Genomic DNA, 19,358 nt, shown 5'->3' with positions numbered 1-19,358 from the left:
AACAATGCATTTCTCAGAATGTATCCCTGCCGTTAAGTGGTGCATGACTGTAATCATCTATTCTCTTTCCCTTCCCTTTCCTCCAGCATCTGATTTGAAGTATTCACAGATGATATCTGAGGATTCTGTTTATATCTGTGAAACCAATCAGCAAGATTATCTACTCTGCCTCCCATACTCCCTTTTTGATATTGTACTCTACATTTTATAGAACACCATCTCCCTTACAGCCATCCTTTTGTCTTAGACCTACTAATAAATATTAATGCTCACTCTGAGTTCTTTCTATATTTCTCTAGTCATTGTTTGCCTGACACTCATTCTCTACTATATTCTTCAGAAAGCGTTTATGGAAACATCGTTCCATAAGTTAATGTTCATAAGTTTATCTGCAGCTTTTATATTTGAAGGCCATTTTGTCTATATATAAAAACCTTTGGGTCCTATTTTCTTTCCTAAAGTAATTTAAATTTGTCATTTCATCATCTTCTGGTATAAAGACAATCTAATTGTCTTTCCCTTATAAGTGACTTGATCTTTTTGCTTAGATTCCCAACAGATTTTATTTTAACCTTTTATTTCAAAGTCTAATCATTTATTGTATTTCTTCTGTTACATTGTTTTGGTTTCCTTCTTCAAGGACTCAGCTTATTATGAGTATGTTTGATCTTCTTTGCTTATCATTTTTCTTTCACCTTTTCTCAAAAATTTTAAAATCTTTTTATTTAAAAAATAAATGAAAATTTATTAAATATAATCTCAAAATATTAAATATAATTTTGACTTACAGAAAAATTGTAGCAATAATACAAGGAACCTATTTCTATTTGATTATTTCTTTTGGGATTTTTAAAAACACTTTTCTATTCTGTTTCTTTTAAGGCATTAAATACGTTTATTTGTTCTTATATTCCTCCTTGTTTTGTCTTCATTTCTGAAAATATTTTTTTCTTTCTTTTCTGATTTCTTTCACCTCTTTTTTAATCTTTATTTTTTTCCAGTTGCCTTGTTTTTTGATTTCTCATTCTCATTTATGTTGTTCTTCCACAGCTTCTACCATTTTTTTTTTAAAGAAACCTCATCTTTAATATAAGGCTTACCAGTTTAGATTTGCTTATTTTTTTAAATATGTTTTTATTGATTTCATAGAGGAAAGGCGAGGGAAAGAAACATCAGTGATGGGAGAGAATTATCAATTGGCTGCCTCCTGCATGCCCCCTACTGGGTATTGAGCCCACAACCCGGGCATGTATCGTGACCTCCTGGTTCATGGTTCAACTCTCAACCACTGAGCCACACTGGCCAGGAACTTCTACCATTTTCTTAATTTCTTTTAGCTTGTTGGATTAGTGTTAATCTATTATGGGCACCTTTCTAGCTTTCTTTTCTGTAAGGATATTGTTTTGTCCCTTCTCATTAATATGATACTGCTGTATAAAACTCAGTTGTCTCTTATCTGCTCATTTTTAAGTGTATAGTGTTTCCCTATAGTTTCAGGAAGGAAGGGGTGGATCCGATAGATATTCTAGCTCAGGGCCCTCAGGCTCTCTCTTCAGTGATCTTTGTGGTTTTTAAAAAGATCTTGTACTTTCTAAGATCTGCCTTCCCTGTTCCTCCCATCCTACCTTTTATCTTAATCTCCTCTTTCCTCAGAGCTGTCTCCTAGAAGGGCATTTCAGTTTCTTAGTTTTGAGAATCCATTGGGTCTAGACTTTCCTAGCATCTTGCCAGGAAGGGAAACCAGGCACTCCCTGACTGGGATTTGGAGCCTGCAGAATCTACTCCCAGTTTGGCTGCTAACACAGATTGGCCTATCAAACTTTCCAGAGCCATCAGAGTCACCTGTGTTGGTTCTACTTCCTCCCACACAAATGCGGATGCCACATGGGTCTGAATAAGTGGCCTATCTCTACTTATTGGTACTTTCAGAATCAAAGTGTGCCTCAACCCTACGTTTGTCTTAATTGTCAGAGGAATTCATTTTACTGTACTTGTTGCTATGTTTATTTTTATGGAGAAATTCAGGGCAAATTAAAAACTATGCTACTGCTGCCTAGTAATCTCTCAGAAACATATCATTCCCCCCACTTTAAAAAAATGGAGTCTTAAGACTCCTTAATGAAAACTTTCAAAAATAGAAGTAGAGAGATTAATATAATGAACCCCTATGTATCCATCACCCAGTTTCAATAATTGTTAAACTCATGACCCATTTTCTTTCATTTGTATCCCCTTTCCCTCTTTAACTCCTCCTAGCTCTGATTTATTTTGAACTAAATCCTAGAATCAGAACAAATACTTAAAAAAAAAAAAAGAAAAACATTTTTGAACGCTTGGATCAAAGGAGCCAGAACCACTTCTATATGTCAAGGAGAGGACCTGATACCATCCTGGGTCTGGGCTGAGGTGCCCATCAGCTTGGAAGTACATTCAGAGTATAGCCTGTAGGAAGCTGATCATCATGGCAATTTCTGTGGCACAAGAAGCTGGTAAGATAGCACTTGCCATTCCTGCCTGAATAATTTGCAGTGGAGAGCCCCAGTGTGTCTTGATTTGAGAGTGCTTTGTACTACACTGAATCTCTCCTCAGCCTGTCGTGGGGGCTCCATGTACATACCTAGATATCTCAGCCATTGGTGTGCTCCTTCCCAAGTTTATAAGGAGGAATGTAGCCTTCTTCAGGAATATACCACATTAGAAAATGGGGCTGCCTGCAGGAGTAGGGAGGAAGCGTCGCTTTCTTCCAAATAATGTTTCTATCACACCCAGCCATTTCCTGGGTATCATAGCTAGAAATTACTCATTTCTGGAAAATCATCCATGAGCTTTCTATTGAGGAGATCAAAGAGAGAGCAGACAGAGTTCTTAGAGTTAGTTGGGTCATTGGTATTTTCTTATGCAGTCAGTCATTTTTTCCACTGTTATCCTCGTGCAATATCTGTTTTCTAATTCCAAATCCATAGCTCTCATTTCAGCTCTTGCTGATCCTGTTTAGCACACTCATTTAGTAACCCCTTATTGAGGGCCCTCTGTCTGCAGGAATTGTGCTGCACTGGTGAACAAGCTAGGCCTGATGAGTGTCTGCTCCTTTGAGCTGGGGAGGCTCACATATCATCTCTTCTGGAAAAGCCTGTCCAGCCCTGTTAAGTAGAGACTGGAACTTGTGAAAGTGTTATGTGTATCCTGCGAACCCTTAGGAGTCTCGGCACACAGACATGAGTTGCAGGCCACTATAGCAAGGTGTGGGCCCCACCTCTCCTTCCTGATCTTTGGTATAATGGTGGCTTGGAGAGTAACAAAAGCAACAGGCTTCTGGGGTTGCTGCAATGGAGAATGGCCATCCCTTCTTCACCCCAGCCTTCATTGCTGATCTCCCCTTTCAAGCAACAGTGCTGGAACAGACTGGGCAGAACAGCTTGGACATAGCTATGTATTTCCTCCCATTAATGCCAACCAAAGTCTGCAAGGAGAGGCAACTGGTCAGCAATGCCAGGAAGATCTCTTTCCTCTGCACCAGATGTAGATCTCCACAGTTTCCCCTGATTTGATTGTTCTCATTTTTGCTAGCTAACTTTGATGCCTTCGCTTCTTGTAGGATAGCTTTCCCCTCTGATCGTACTTCCTACTCAACAGTTTTGTTGTGGCTACAGGTGGTATTCCCGCAGATATAGGGAACTCATTGAGGACAGAGACCATGAGAACCTGCCCCACCAACACTGTCATAACTTGAAATACAACAACAAAATTTGGCAGCAAGTACAATGATATATTGTGGTCGTGATCCTAAAGGTGATCCTCAAAACATGACTTTGGCATCTTCTGTAAGAATTTGCTTTAAAAAATATACTTGGGTGGTAAAGCCAATTACCTTTAAAACAACTTTACAGTTTTGGCTTTTTAACTGTTCTGTCCTCTAATGAACAGTGAAATGTTATACTGTTTATTGTGAGTAATCTTGCAATAGGAAAGAGGAAAAAAACATTCTAATAGTGATTTTTTTTTTTTTTAGTTTATGTAGTGCCATTACATGAAAGTGTCATTAGATTCAGTGTTTCTAGAATTATTTATATTAATTATTGGTCCATTTAGTTCTAGAGATTTATGTTGCTCTAGCCCAGCTTAGATATCATCATTTTGTGAACCTTTGAAGGGAGAGTGTTCAGCTAATTGTAATATCTTTAAAGGATATTGACCCTGTAATAGCTTCAGTTATTATGTAATAATAGTGACCCATGTCTGTATCCTGCAAATATATACTAGTATATGGATTTTGGTTCCTATATAGTTTAAGATGTGGCACTGAGATATTGAGCAAACTCTATTGAGGAAGGATTTAGCATCTGTCAGCCTTCAAAAGCTTCTAAAAATTGATTATATGTTATTAGCAAAGGTTTACTGCCTCCTTCTACTCTATAGAAAATAAATGTGTTTTTATGCATTCAACTGTAAGAAGGCAGATGAAAGAAAAGATCATGCAGCTATTGCCCAAGGCTATGACGAGAGGAAGAAGGGATAGAGCCTTTATAAAAGATACCATCTCACTAAATATGTTGAGGAGGTGGGAAGATATAATTTAATTTGTTAAGATACTGCTGCTTTATGCTGGATCTAATTTGAAGTAGTTCCTCTAAAAGTTGCTTTTTAATTAAATATACTTAAGAAATTTGTTCCCATTGAAGTTAGAAAGTTAGAAATCAGGTAACTGACATGGAGAAAACTGCTGTTTGTTTGTTTTAACAGACCTGCTTATGAACATGGTGAACAGAAGTAATTTAATGTTTTTGATTTTTCTTGTATTTGACTACAAGTCAACAACACACACAATAATACATAATAGGTAAGTGTGTGTGTGTGTGGGGGGGTGGTCTTGTACCATCCATCTGCCCTTTTTTTCCTTACAAAAGAACAAAGTAACAGCAGTATTCATTTTAACTACAGAAATACTACAGTAGTATAAAATTCTCTATATTTTAATCTCTTGTGTTCCTCTTAATCTTTTAATTTGCTAAATAGTTGCAAAGAATGAATCTAGCCTGCATCATCTTCTGAAAAAACAAAAAACAATTCTACCTATCTCTGAAAAAATAGTAATTTATTTATTCTGAAATTTAAATTATCAGATGCAGCTGCGTTTTGTTTCTGTTTGAATTTAGGGAGAGGGAGGAGGAGTTCTCCATAATATACAATCTGAGCTACCGTGATATGCAATCACAGAGATTACACTAAGTATATGGGAACTGTTAAGCTGATGGAACCATGGGAAACACTTATTCTTAGCATAGTGTGAGATTTAAAAGCAATATTATGAGCATAGTTGAAAATTGTAGGAAAAAATAAACCCAGATGGATTAAGATTACATGTTTTTTAAAAGTGAGGAAGAATACTAAGGAGAAAGACTTGCTGTTAGAAGCAATAAAGGAAATTGCAGAGAAAATGATCAGTAGGTATGAATACATAATTATTTAAAACTACTTTTAAACTTTATTACACAGGTAATGCATATTTGCTATAGAAATATTGGGGAAAAATGAAAATTAAAAACCAATCATAATCCTGCCAACTAGCAGTAGCAGCTCTATCATTACCATATTGGCAGTTTTGTGATCCTCCTACCACACTTAAATTTAATTTCTCATACATAAAAATTTTGTAATGTACAAACAGGTAAATTGGAAAAGTGTTTTCCAGAATAGACAAAGAATTTATGGCTTTAAAATGTGCAAGTAGCTTATATTAGTAAGAAAAACACTTACATTCTCAAAGACTAGTAGGCATAGGACAGAAAGAGACAAACCACACTACCACTACTTGTGCATCGTCCAGCAGACATTGAGCGCCTGCCTGCTAACCAAGTTAGGCATCCTTATTAAAGTTGTGCGTACTGTGCACATAAACAGCTGTTAAAGGGACAGACATGTCATATTGTCATCTATATGTTTTATTCCAACATTTTGAGGAATAATTAAGATACAAATTAAAATGTGCAGAAAATATTTTTCTTCTCGAACTTTCAAGAATAATGTAGGCGGATGTATTTTTTAACTTGGGATGGGCAAATGTTTATTAAACAGGATACTAAAAAATAGCTAACAATAAAGGAAAAGATTAATACATTGAAATTAAAAACTTCTCTTCATTTAAAGACACTATTAATATGCAGAAGTAGTCTTAAATTCCTCCCACCCCTGTCTGCATTCCCCTCTGAGTGTTGACTCTTAATCAAGAGGTAGAGAATCACTTTTGAATTTGTCCTTGGCTAGCAGAGTATTGGTGATCATGACACAAACAGAGGCATAAAAAAGTATTTGCATGTTGGGCCTTGCCCTCTCTTGCTGTTTTTGAGAATTGTACAATCACTACCATGTGAACAAGCCCAGGCTAGTTTATTGGATGGTGAGTACCATGTCGCCTGATTACTGCCATTGCCCTTGTGACAGCCAGCCAAGCATCAGATATGTGAGACCATGGGGCTACCACCTGACCACAAATGCATATTAGAGCCCAGCTAACATCACACAGAACAGAGACAAGGCATCCCAGCCCAAAAAGCCAACCTCTAGAATCATGAACAAATTGCTAGTTATAAGCCATTATGTTTTGGGGTGGTTTGATACACAGCAAAAGCCAAATGATACAGAAAAAGGTATTTGCAGGGTATATAACCACCAGAGGACAATTTTTAGAATAAATAAGGAACACTGCATATCATTTAGAAAAAGAGAGACAACCTAATAGAGAAAAAAAAAGTGGACAAAGCCTAAGTATAATATGATTTCAACTATATGACATTTCTGGAAAAGGCAAAATGAGATTAACAAGATCGGTGGTTGTCAGGGTTTTGCGGGGGAGAGAAGTATAGATGAATAGATGGAGCACAGGAGGATTTGGGACAGTGAAAATATTCTGTATAATACTGTAGTGGTGAATATATGTCATTATACATGTGTCAAAACACAAAATTTACAGTACCAAGAATGAACCTTACTCCAATACACTTTACGTGGCCTGTAGCAGTGGCATCTTTTTCTAGTGTTGCCACTTGTTCAGATGTCTTGTGAGCAGTTGTGACATGTGCCACTTAACGATTTTCAATGCTGATGTTATGAATAAGTTACTTTAAAAGAACTAAATTAGAGTGTCAGTAAAGTCATTCCCATAATGTTACTTGTTTTATTCAGATGAGCTCTCAAGTAGGAATTTCAAGTAACACTGAGAATTATATGACTTCTTGGTGGGGAAAAAACAACAACAGATAGAAAACCACAGGCTATGGACTCATGTGAGTTTTGGTCTCTTGTAACCTCATGATAAGACTAGCATGACTTGGCTTGATAAATAGTAAGCATTCACTAAACTGATGATTTTAGTTTTTGTCCATGTCTTCTCTCACCAAAGAGATATTTTCCTGAACCCTACAGTTTTTAAGACCTTTGCTGTTTATTTAGCAACATTCTAAATTAGCTTTATGTCAGTAGAGTTTCATCTCACTCATGGACTGGGATCTAAAAAAATGAGAAATCTGCATAGATCAGGTTATCCCTAATTTATCCATAATGGATGTTAGTTTTATGTGTGCAACCTGTTACCTTTGTTCTTAGGAACATTTCAGTGCTAGAACCCTTAATTTAACCCACAGGAAGAAGCAAAAAGAAAGATGCAGGCACAGATACAGATTGGGGCTTTTGAACCACTCATTCTGCCTTTCCTCGAGTGATCAGATCCTGGTGGTGGGGAGGGAGTGTAGGTAGAGTATCCACTTGTTTAGGGGCTTTACTTCGTCTATTATACCTCTCTAACCTTGGTGACTAGTCATGAATGTGTTTGTGAGAGTTACATGTGGCAGTGCCTAGCTCAGAACCTAACCTAATCTGTTTATCTGGCTCTCTTCCCCTCTAAAACGCAAGGCACATGGCAGCAGGACTTTTGCCTCTCGTTCATATTCATATTCTTTTTTTTTTAATATATTTTATTGATTTTTTTACAGAGAGGAAGAGAGAGGGATAGAGAGCTAGAAACATCGATGAGAGAGAATCATCGATCAGCTGCCTCTTGCACACCCCCTACTGGGGATATGCCCGCAACCAAGGTACATGCCCTTGACCGGAATCGAGCCTGGGACCTTTCAGTCCGCAGGCTGACGCTCTATCCACTGAGCCAAACCGGTTTTGGCCATATTCATATTCTTAGTGCCTGCCACATAATCCATGCTCAGTATATACAAGGTGTGGCAAAAGTAGGTTTACAGTTGTTCATATGGAAAATAATACAATCCTATATAATAAAAGCCTAATATGCAAATTGTCCCCTCAGGCTGTCATTCAACCGGGAATTCAACCGCTCACTATGATGTGCGCTGACCACCAGGGAGCGGTGTGGAACATGGTGGGCGTCAGTGACGCACTGTGACCTCTCTCTGGCTACGTGGGGACGGGGATGATGGGGAGGGAAAATGCGGGGTGTCCACTGAGCTCGCTCTCACTCCCCCTGCTACCCTCCCCCGGGATGCCAGGGCTCACGTGCTCCCGCGCTCAAGTGCCAGGCACCCACGAGGAGCCCGCCCCACACCCACGTGGCGTCTTCCTGGTGAGCCAGGCCCCAGCCGCCAGGACCGCAGGGGCCGTTTGGGCTCCCTATGGGTTTGCACAGAGCCAGTCTGCAAGGCCGGCCAGGAGAGAGAATGCTGCCTGCCTGGCTTCCGTGTGGTGCCGCTGGGCAGCCCAGGGGCCCATGCTGCGCCCCGGCCCGCAGCGTCTGGCTGCGCTCACCGCATCTCCGCGTGGGGGCTTGGGTGCCATGACTCAGGCAAAGAGGGGCACGCAGGGGCCCAGGTGCTGCCCAGGGCCCAGAGGTCAGCTGGCACCTGCCCTTCCATGCCAGACGTTCACGCTTGGATCACCGGCCAGGCCTAGGGACTGCACCCGTGCACTAATTTTGTGCACCGGGCCTCTAGTAATTAATAAATAGTATATAAGAATAAACTGTTTTCCATACTCACAACTGTAAACCCACTTTTGTCCACCCTGACTTTGGATGACTTGAAGAAACTCATACATCGGATCTAAACCTTGCTTCCTTAATCCACATACACAGAGTTCTTTGGAAAGCCATGTGGAAGAGCTTGGTCACCTTCTTCTCTTTTCCCAAGTTGTTATTTTATTTTTGTGGTTTCACTAAAGAGCTACCACTCCATGCATTGGTTGTGTTTTCCTTCTTCATCCCTAATCCCCCAGATGCTGTTCTCGAAAAGTACATTGTACTAGAAAGTATTTAGATTATTGGTTGATAATAATGCAAAAGTCCTTTCTTTGGGTATGGTAATAGGATCATGTTCTGCTCTTAGAATATTAAAGCAATTCTTAACCAAATCTGGTTTTATTTTGACATTCTATTTTCCTCCTATTCACACTCTAAATTATGCACAAAAGAATATACAGTTTCATAATTATGGTTCTCGGTCATTTCAGAGTAGGAGTATCATGTGGGTTCATAAGGTCCCTCCCTGTGACCACTGAGCTTAGAAAATTAACCATGGAGGGAGGAAGCTAGTGGTTGGCAATCTGATTCCGTGTAAAGGAAGGTGTAAACCTTCCACTTCCAGATGCCAGCTACTTGCATCCTTAGTCAGCTGCACCACTATCCTCTGGCAAAGAGCTCCAACCCCAAGGCCTGAAATACTTAAACTGTCCTTATGGAAAGCAGAAGGTAAGCAAAACAGAAGTGAAAGTAGATTGAATTTTTTAGACAGTTCTCTTACAGGAATAGTTTTGTGGTTCTCGGCATTTAAAAAGATACTGGTTCCAGTATGTTTTATTGACATCAATTACTGTAAGTCTGATTCATTTTCTGCCTATTGATTTCTGCCCACAGTGAAATTCATGATATTAAACAGAAAACATAAGTGATTAAAAAAACACATACTATTAAGGACTGTAAAAATAAGGTTTAAAGTCAGTGACACTTTAAAAAGCAATTTTTGTACTTTTTTGTTAACATTTTTGGTAGCATAACCATAAGAGTTGTTAAAAATTAAGTAAATGACAATGTTAAAGCCCTATTAAGCTGCCAAAAGATAATTGTAATTTATTTTGAGGATTCTTTATCCTTACTATTGTGTAGCTTTACTCTTACCCTAATGTGTCTGGGCTCTGGCTTATTTTTTAGGTTTATCCTGGGGCCTCTCTATCCTCTGTTCCTTAGTGTTTCCTAGTTCTTCATGTTGCATTCCTCTGTACTAGCTTTCAGTTTACTCATCCTTTGACTGTGCTCAATGTAGAGTTTACCCTCACTATTGAGGTTGTTTTTTGTTTTGTTTTTTCATTTCAGTGATTATTAACTTCATTTCCAGAATTCATTTCTTCTTTCCTATCTACTTTTTCTGGTTTCATTTTTCCCTGTCTTTATTCATAACTAGAGACCCGGTGCATGAAATTCATGCACTTGGGGGGGTAGGGGGGACGGGGCCTGTCCCTCAGCCTGGCCTGCATGCTCTTGCAGTCCAGGAGCCCTTGGGTGATATCCGACTGCCGTGGAGGTGGGAGAGGCTCTGTGGGAGCGCACTGACCACCAGGGGCAGCTCCTGCATTGAGCTTATGCCCTTTGGTGGTCAGTGTGCATCATAGCAACCAGTCATTCTGCCATTCAGTTGATTTGCATATTAGCCTTTTATTATAATAGGATACTAGTGACCCAGTGCACAAATTCATGCACATTGAAAGGAAATGAATTAGAAGAAATATTTTAATAACGCTATTCACCCTTTCTCTATAATAGAAGTGTCAACCAAATTCATGATCGATAATGACAGATTGAAACACAGGCGTGCCATTGGCGCCAGCGAGAGCTTTATATGTATCGTGCATGTGTGAGTCAACTTAGCCTTTTATATATATAGAATAAACTTGCTTAATTAGACCTGCTTTCTGACTTAGCTAACCTTTGTCCAGCCCAGTGAAGCACCCCAACTTCTCTTTCAGGTAATTGTCAGCAACACAGCAATAAATATCAACATGAAGCACATTATTATTATAAATCACACAGGGAGAACGAAGGGTAAAATATTTAACTGTAGCAGTGTGTGACTATATTCTGCACAGTGAGAAAACCTGAAGTCATTTTCAAGTTCCACCATTTCTACTTTTCAGTAAGGTTAAGTTTCTAAACTTTCTAAATCTCCGTTTTCCAGCTAATGAAAAGAAAATAGGATTCTATCGAGTCTCCTATCTACCTACTCCAGGACTTCTGTGAGGATCAAATGAGATGAGGCACATGAAAACGCTTCACAAACATTTGGTTAAACTATAAAATGTTTGCACCTGGCTATAAAGCAAGTCAGGTTCCTGGGCTGAAGAAACTCCAAGGAGGCTAGTCGCTAGGGAAAGGAAGCCGGGTGTTGCTACGTGATGTCATTACCTGGCTCCCACAGCGACTGTTTCCGGGCTGGGTTGGGCTGGGCTGGGCTGTGGGCCACATTTTGCGCCATGGGGTCTTGGCAGCGTTGGCTGCGATTTGGTGGGGTGTTGCTCCGGGTGGTGACAGGGCCTGTGTCCCATTTGGGGGAAGCCAAGTGTTGGTTTGTTGGCGCCAGGTCCGTGGTGCCGTTTATTTTTAAACTAGAGGTCCGGTGCATTGTGGGGGCGTGGTCCCTCAGCCCAGCCTGTGCCTTCTCACAGTCCAGGAGCCCCACGATCGATCGCCCCAAAGAGGGAGGCCCTGCCTACCCGCCACAGCTCGCCGGTCAGTGGCCTGGGCCTCCCTCTTTGGGGCAATTGTGGAACCCCCCAATTAATCAATCGCCCTGCTGGCTGGTGGCCTGGGCCTCCCTCTGCAGGGCAATCATGGGGCAATGGCTGGACCCCAACCAATCGCATTGCACTCACCTTGGCTAGCCTGGTGCCAGTGGGTGTCATAGCATGGTCGTCTGGATGGTCATTCGGCTGTTTAGCTGTTGGGTCGATGTGCATATTACGCTTTTATTATTATAGACTAGAGGCCCGTTGCACTAAGATTCATGCAATAGGCCTTCCTTCCCCTGGCTGCTGGCACCGGTTTTCCTCTGGCACCTGGGACCCAGGCCTTTGCTCCGGTCACAGCAGAGAAGCCAAGCCTCTTCAATCTTCAGTCTTCAGTCTTCGCTCGGGCTAGAGCCTTCAGTCTTCGCTCCGCGCCTGTGCATGCAAATTAACCTGCCATCTTTGTTGTGTTAATTTGCATACTCACACCTCATTGGCTGGTGGGTGTTGTGGAGGTACAGTCAATTTGCATGCTTCTCTTTTATTAGTGTAGATGGCCAGTGCACATCATGGCAGCTCGTGCATTGAACATTTGCCCCCAGCTGGTCAGTGCGCATCATAGCCACCGGTCGGATGGACGAACACTTAACCTTTTATATAGAGAGATTTTTTTACACATGACTCCTTCATTTATCCCTGATTTAAAATATACTTATGTATTGTATAGCCTGACAGGCTATACAATAAGTTTCACATAGAGTGGATTTATTTTTCTAGGTGATGTGTTGGATATCTTTTTCAGAACGAAATATCTTCTGTTTTTTTGGTCCTGTGCTTGCAGATCATTTTGATTGGGAAGCCTTTTGTTTCCTTTTTATTTATTCATGTTCTATTTTTGAGCTTAACTGTACCTTTGTGCTTTGCTTTGTATTTAATTGACCGTTGCTTTGTGTTCAGAGCAGAGGCTGTACATCAAAGTGTGAAATCGGTCCCACTGTCTTCACCAGATGTTCCCTTTGCCAACTTCATGAAGGGTATTTCCTACCTCCCATTCCTGCCCTCATCCTCTCATTTGTGGGGAATTTTGTAAAGCAATTGGATTATGCTTTTTCCATGTTGTTTTTCAAATGTGCATAATTGTTCTGTTAGTGATTTGTAACTCCATTATCTTTTAACCTCGCCCCAGACTAGTGTACAAGATGACCCAACACTTCAAGCTCTGGCAGGGGTGATTATTGTATATCCTGCTTCCTTTTAAATGCTGACTACTTTGGTTCCTTCTTTCCCTCCTCTCTCTGTCTCTTTTAGCTACCACATAAAATTCTTAGGAGCTTGGTTTACTTTTCAGCATTTAGTACATAATTATTTTAAAATTTAGCCAAATCAAGGTTGATATTGGTTAGCTAAATTTTAAATTTTTTTCTTTATTATCTAAACATTGTAGTTTATCTTAAAATTTAACTATTGAGTATATGATTTCTTGCATATTGCAATATAATAAAAATATTTTCCTAAGGATTTTATAGTACATTATATTGTTCCATTAACTTCCATATATAAAGAATACAGCATTTCTTTTAACGTTGAAAGACATTTAGCCTCTGACTGATTATTTATGTATTTCTCATTTGTCATACAAAAATTTTATGTTCTCATTTATAATGAGATTTATGATTAACAAAATTTGTTTAGCAAGTTATTTTGAAGATTTGTTTTCTAAAATTTTAGGCTAGTGCCCCCCCCCCCCCCATTTCTATATATATCTCCCTATTTAGTGGTGACTACTGCTAGAGTTCCAGGAAACATACACCCTGTGTGTGCACTTACTGCATTTTAAATTATTGCCTTTATTGTATTTCTGCACTTTCCTTCAATCTGAGAGCCAGTAGCTTCCATAAAATACTGGGTAACAACTCACACAATCAAATTAGGCAACCATTTATAAAATGGGGGTGGGGGGAGCATAGAAGATGTTAGTTAAGGGACTTTGTAGTTCACCACAGGCCTAATGAATAAAAGATTTCACTGGAGTTTTTTCTTCCTTGAGACTTAAAACATATCACTGTCAGAACTATTACAAAATAACTCTTTCTTTGAATCCATGTTGTAGTATTTTGGTGCTGTCTTATCAGGAGGATATGTGGCCCAATTGCAAAGCAAAATAATATTTGTTATTATTATTGTTCCAATAACTTCCATTTTGTAACAAGTAATCGTAACAAGAAAATAGGATTGCACCAGACATTTGCTTAAATATATTCCCTTTCAGGAACATTTCTTTTTCATAAAATGAAGCATATTGGTATACAACAAGGACTTGGAGTTTTGGGAGCCTTTAGTACCATTCACTGCCCAGTGGTCATGGCTCAGTAGTTGAGCATCGACCTATGAACTAGGAGGTCACAGTTCAGTTCTGGTCAGGGCATATGCCCGGGTTTCGGGCCCTAGCCCCAGTGTGGGGCATGCTGGAGGCAGCCAATCAATGATTCTCTCTCATCGATGATGTTTCTGTCTCTCCCTCTCCCTTCCTCTCTGAAATCAATAAAAACATTGTTTTTAAAAACCATTAATTCAGTCAGCAAAATTATGTTGATTGCCTATTCTAGCCGTGGGCATGAGGTAGGAGGGAGTTGAGAGGTGAGAATCTCGATCCCTCTTATCAGATTCCAACTACTAAGTGATGAGTTATGCTCTCTCTACTTCATTACTTGTCATAGTTGTAAACTGAATAATGCCTTTTACCACCAAATCAATAAGAGGCAATCACCCAGTTGTGAGACTGAAGAGAAACGGGTGTTAAAACCAAAATTGCTATGTTTAACTTCATGAAGTGCTTACTATAAACAAGAAAATATTTCTGCAAGGCTGTACTGGCTTTTATGCCTCGGTGTTTCCAAGAAAAATAGAAATTTCAAATCAGAAAATGACAGCTTTTCATCTGTTTTGACCCATGAACCAGGAGGTCATGATTCAATTCCCAGTCAGGACACATGCTCGGGTTGCGGGCTTGATCCCCAGTGTGGGGCATGCAACAGGCAGCCAATAGATGTGTCTCTCTTATCCATGTTTCTGTCTCCCTCTCCCTTCCTCTCTTTAAAAATACACACGCACACACACACAAAAGAAAAACAACAAACTATTGTGTGAATACCTCTTTATTTTCCCTTTATTAAATGACATAGCCAGGTTTTTACTTTCTCTCTCTCTCTCTCTTTCTCTCCCCCCCCCCCCCCCCCCCGCCTCTTACCAAAAAAGTGCATATTAATGATCCTTTGGCTGCTATGGATATTTTGACCCTGATTTACTCAGAGTATTCAGTGGTTTGTCCATATTAAGTATTTCTTCCATCTTCATCCATTCACACTAGTTGAACTGACCTGATTGTTTCACCTCACAAGGCACAATTTGTACCTGTTGCTAAATGCTTCAGACTTTGATTTTCATTCCTTCAAGTTATTTTTTCTGTGCTCTGTAGCATTTTTCTGAAAGCTTAATCATCCATAAAAGATGTGATGTGTGTGTTACTACTAGATTCATTTGTTTAATTATAAACCTACCTAGGTTTATAATCTGTCATTGTGCTTTTAAATTATTGGCTTATCCTCTACTATGAGTCAAAAATTCCTCCCTGCCATTTTGCAATTTTTAAATAAGTAGAATAGCAGGATGTGGGCATTCTTTTTTCTTCCTTTTTTTTAAATCCAAGTTAAAAATGCACTTGGCTTAAGAAGTTAAATAGTATCATAATAGGTTTGTGATAAAATCCAGTTATTGGCTTGCCCACCCCAGCCATTACCCTAATCTTTTCTCCCCACAATTACCACTTTCAACTCTTGAGCTTCTGATTCTAGCTTGTGTATATTGTATATATCCAAATTTCTAAGGAACATGTTTATCTTTTGATTCATTAATTTAGGCCTTTACTAAACTAAATTTCATTTTCTTAAACACCTCCTGCTTTTGCTCTCCTTTGTTTCCCCTCGCCATCTTCCCAATATGATATATTTTTTGGTAAAAAACAATATTATTTACACTATTTGCCTCTACTAGTCACAGATAGTGTAGTACTGTGCCATTTCCTTTATTTAAAAATTTCCTGTAGTTAATAATTGCCTGTTATTTTCATTTGCATAGTTTTCTTTCTACCTATTGCTAATTCTTCTCATACCTTCTAGTAGCCTTTCAAAACAATTTTCTCAAGGTCACTTAGTGCTGTCCAATAGAAATACAATACAACCCTCATATATAATTTTACCTTTTTAAGTAGCCAGAGTGAAAAAGTTGAAAAGAAGCAGATGAAATTAATAATATAGTTGACTTAACCCAATATGTTCAACACGTTATTTCAACAAATAATATTTAAAATATTTAAGACATTTTACTTTTTTTTTAGTACTAAGTCATCAGCATCCAATGTGTATTTTACACTTTATGGAACCTCTTTTTCAGACTGGTCACATTTCAAGTGTTCTCAGTAGCCATGTGTGACTTGTGGCTGCTGTATTGGACAGAATAATTTCAGGTGATTGCTTGGTTTCAATTTTTTTTCTTGCAGACATCCCTACTGCAGACCTCCACTCTCTTTCTCTTTGGGTTGGTTGGACTGTAGGCATGTCACACAGAGCTATCATCTGAGGCTTCCTTTGCTTTTCTTCTCAATTAGATTTCCTCTCCCTAGATTTCAGGTCTTTTCCTCACTTCTGTCTGGTCCTTTTGGTCATAGTTGGTACATGGACAAAGGCATATTGTTGACACATCTATCTCTTGAGTCCTTCTGCTTATTTCTGGCCTGTGTACAACCAGGTCTGTCCATGGTTGTCATCCTTGGAGCTCCTTCTTTCACAGTTTTTGGGGAATTTGCCTTTGCTTTTGTGTCAGATTTTTTTTTTCTTGTATATCTTGTTTCTTTCTTTTTGGTTTACTCTCCCCTCAGGTAGAAGACATGCTCCATTGGATTGCTGAGAAAGGGGAGCATGGTTAGTAAAGTTTTTGAGACTTTGCATATCTGGAACTGTTGTTATTGTCCCTCTCACTTGATGATTGTTGGGCTGGATATAGAATTCTAGGTTGGAATTCATTTTTCTTCGGAATTGTGAAGGCATTGCTCCATTGCTGTATAGCTTTCAGTGTTCTTCTGGCAAAGTCAGAAGCCATGCTGATCACCTTATTCTTTGAAAATCATCTATTTTTTTCTTCCTGGAAACTTATAGAATATTCTCTTTGTCAGCAGGATTCTGGAATTGCAAATTCATGTGCCTTAGTATGGGTCTGTTTGTAGCATTATGATGAGCATTTAATGAGTCTGGAAGATTTTCTTGAACAAAATTTTGATGTTTTCTTTCCTTGTATATTTTTAAAGCTTTCTTTTCTCTATGGTTTATTAAAACAGGGTTTTTATTCCTGGTGTGTTTTTTTTCCTTGTAAATCTTCTTTCTACTAGAGGCTTTGCTTTTACATCTTGTAACCAGTGGTTGTCTGCACGTGATGATGAGTAGGAGGTTACAAGGCAGATCAAGAACTCTGAGCAGGTAGAAGAGGCTTGTTAGTGCTGAACTGGCCACGAGCCTTGTCAGTTGCACACCCTGGTATCTTTTGGTCTTTCCTCTTGTCTGCTTGGATCATCTAGAGAGCACTCTGCCTCTTGATTTAAGTTTTTCAGAAAATCTCCCGATGTCTGCAGATCTGGAGATTTTCTGAGGCAGCAGGAGGGGGGATAGTGGTGGTGGTGGAGATCCTGCTCCACTCCTGACAGATTTCATCCTGCAGTGAATCCCATCCCCCTTTCCAGAGAGGCAGCACTGGCTGGGCCTTTGGAGGATTCTGTGGTGTAAATCATGGTGGTTCTCTGCTTTCCCCACTGCGGGCTTGCATATCCTGCCAGCTACTGATTGCCAGCTTCCAGAATTTTGTTGCTGTTGTCTTCTCTCCTTTTCTTCCCTTGTGGATTTGTCTTTTTTTTTTTTTAATTGGAGTAAAATATACATAAAAAATAGATCACTGTAACCATTTTTAGGTATACAGTTTAGTGGCATTAAGTGCATTCACATTGTGTGGGTTTGTCTTTTAATAATAAAATACAAATTAAAAAGCAAAGATTTTTAATGTGATTATGGTGGTGTCTTAGGGGGGCAAAATTAGATGTGTGTAATCAGTCTAGCAGAAGGCATAATGCAGGTTTTCTGTTAATCCAGGTACTTTCTGACAGTTGAGTATAATGGCATTTATTTACCATCTCCTAGGAAAGCAGTTGGATAACTTATTGGCATAAAAGTGCATTTTATTTGCTCTAACAAATGTAACTTTATAAAAGGTTACATACAGGTGGACTCCCAGGCTTTATGTTCAGGGCTGTCCAAGGTCTGGCCTACCCACCTGTATGCTCCAGGTGTCTGTCATTCTTCCCCACCAGCCTACTGACTGTCCCTTCAGCCCTAGTACCTTTGCTGTGCTGGGTGTTCCTGAGTGGAAACACACACACGCGCGCGTACTCACACGCACCTTCCTTCTCCCTGCCCTCTCTGCATGTGTCCAGCTCCTAGCCCCACACTGCTCCAACCCCAGCCACAGGGTTGTTCCTCTTCTGTTTTTCTCTCATGACCTTGTACATGCCTCTGAATTATCACCTCGAGTTTCCCACACTGCCTGCCTGACTCCCTTTGATGTCTGTTTCTGCACTGGGTCTTCCTCAGTGCTTGGCACATAGCCCATGCTCAGTTAAATGTCTGCATGAATTCCTGATGCCAGAATTTCAAAAGAGAACTCTTTCTCCTTTTTTCATAGGATATCCGCCACGAAGCCAGCGACTTCCCATGTAGAGTGGCCAAGCTTCCCAAAAACAAAAACCGAAACAGGTACAGAGATGTCAGTCCCTGTAAGTATTCACATCACCATTACCGCTCCTACTGCTTCCTTTGCGTCGGGCTCTTCCTCAACTGCAGGGCCTCTCAGTCAAGACTCCGTTAGCCTGGGGGGTTGGTAATAAATCAGAAGCCATAGAGGTTTATGACTTGATTGTTTCCTATAACAAAGGCATTAGAGACTTATAGTAATGGTTCATTTTTCCACCATCGTAGAAGGGATAAGGTTTCATTTTTCTGGAAAATTCAGCTAAATTCAGAGCACTATTTTAGCTTTGACTGTTTTTCTGATGAATCATTTTCCTACCAGCTGAAGCAGAGTAGAAAAGGAGAAATATATCCTTTTCTGGATGACTCAACAACAATATTATCATTAGACCCCAAGCATTATATTGAACTGTGATGATGCCCTATGCAGGCATTCGGGGGTGGGAGCTGCTCACTCCATCTACTAAAGGCGCAAGTCGGCTCTGCTTGTCGAGTCCCACCCGCCTCTGCCACCATATTTTATTTCCAGCTGTTTTCTGCTGTTAGCTCTCAGTGTGCCTGCTGGCCTCTGGCAGCCTCTTCTGCCTTCTGAGTACTTGGCTCTCAGTCTACAGATATATTGAAAGTAAATAAGTCGATGTGTAGAATTTGTATAAAGCAAGCCACACTGGAACTTTGCCATCTCCTCTAGGCCACAGAAGCCTTTTTGCCTCACCTTCATGGTTTTTAGACATTGTCAGTCGGTGAGTTGTAACTGCCGACATCTCCTATGGCAGTATTCTC

The 19,358-nt window shown here is 39.8% G+C and overlaps 1 protein-coding gene across 2 annotated transcripts in view; it reads left to right on the top strand.

Moving 5' to 3' along the window:
* Nucleotides 1-19,358, top strand: part of PTPN1 (protein tyrosine phosphatase non-receptor type 1) — a 75,073-nt gene that overhangs the window by 29,697 nt on the left and 26,018 nt on the right. For both annotated transcript variants that reach the window (XM_079783738.1, XM_079783737.1), the window contains exon 2: nt 18,511-18,601. In XM_079783738.1, the coding sequence (XP_079639864.1) occupies nt 18,590-18,601 (12 nt within the window). In that variant the 5' untranslated portion in view covers nt 18,511-18,589. The remainder of the gene's footprint in view (nt 1-18,510; nt 18,602-19,358) is intronic.

This window comes from Cnephaeus nilssonii (assembly GCF_951640355.1).
Source record: "Cnephaeus nilssonii genome assembly, chromosome: 11".
Lineage (NCBI taxonomy): Eukaryota > Metazoa > Chordata > Mammalia > Chiroptera > Vespertilionidae > Cnephaeus > Cnephaeus nilssonii.
This window is presented reverse-complemented; position numbering and strand designations above follow the sequence as displayed.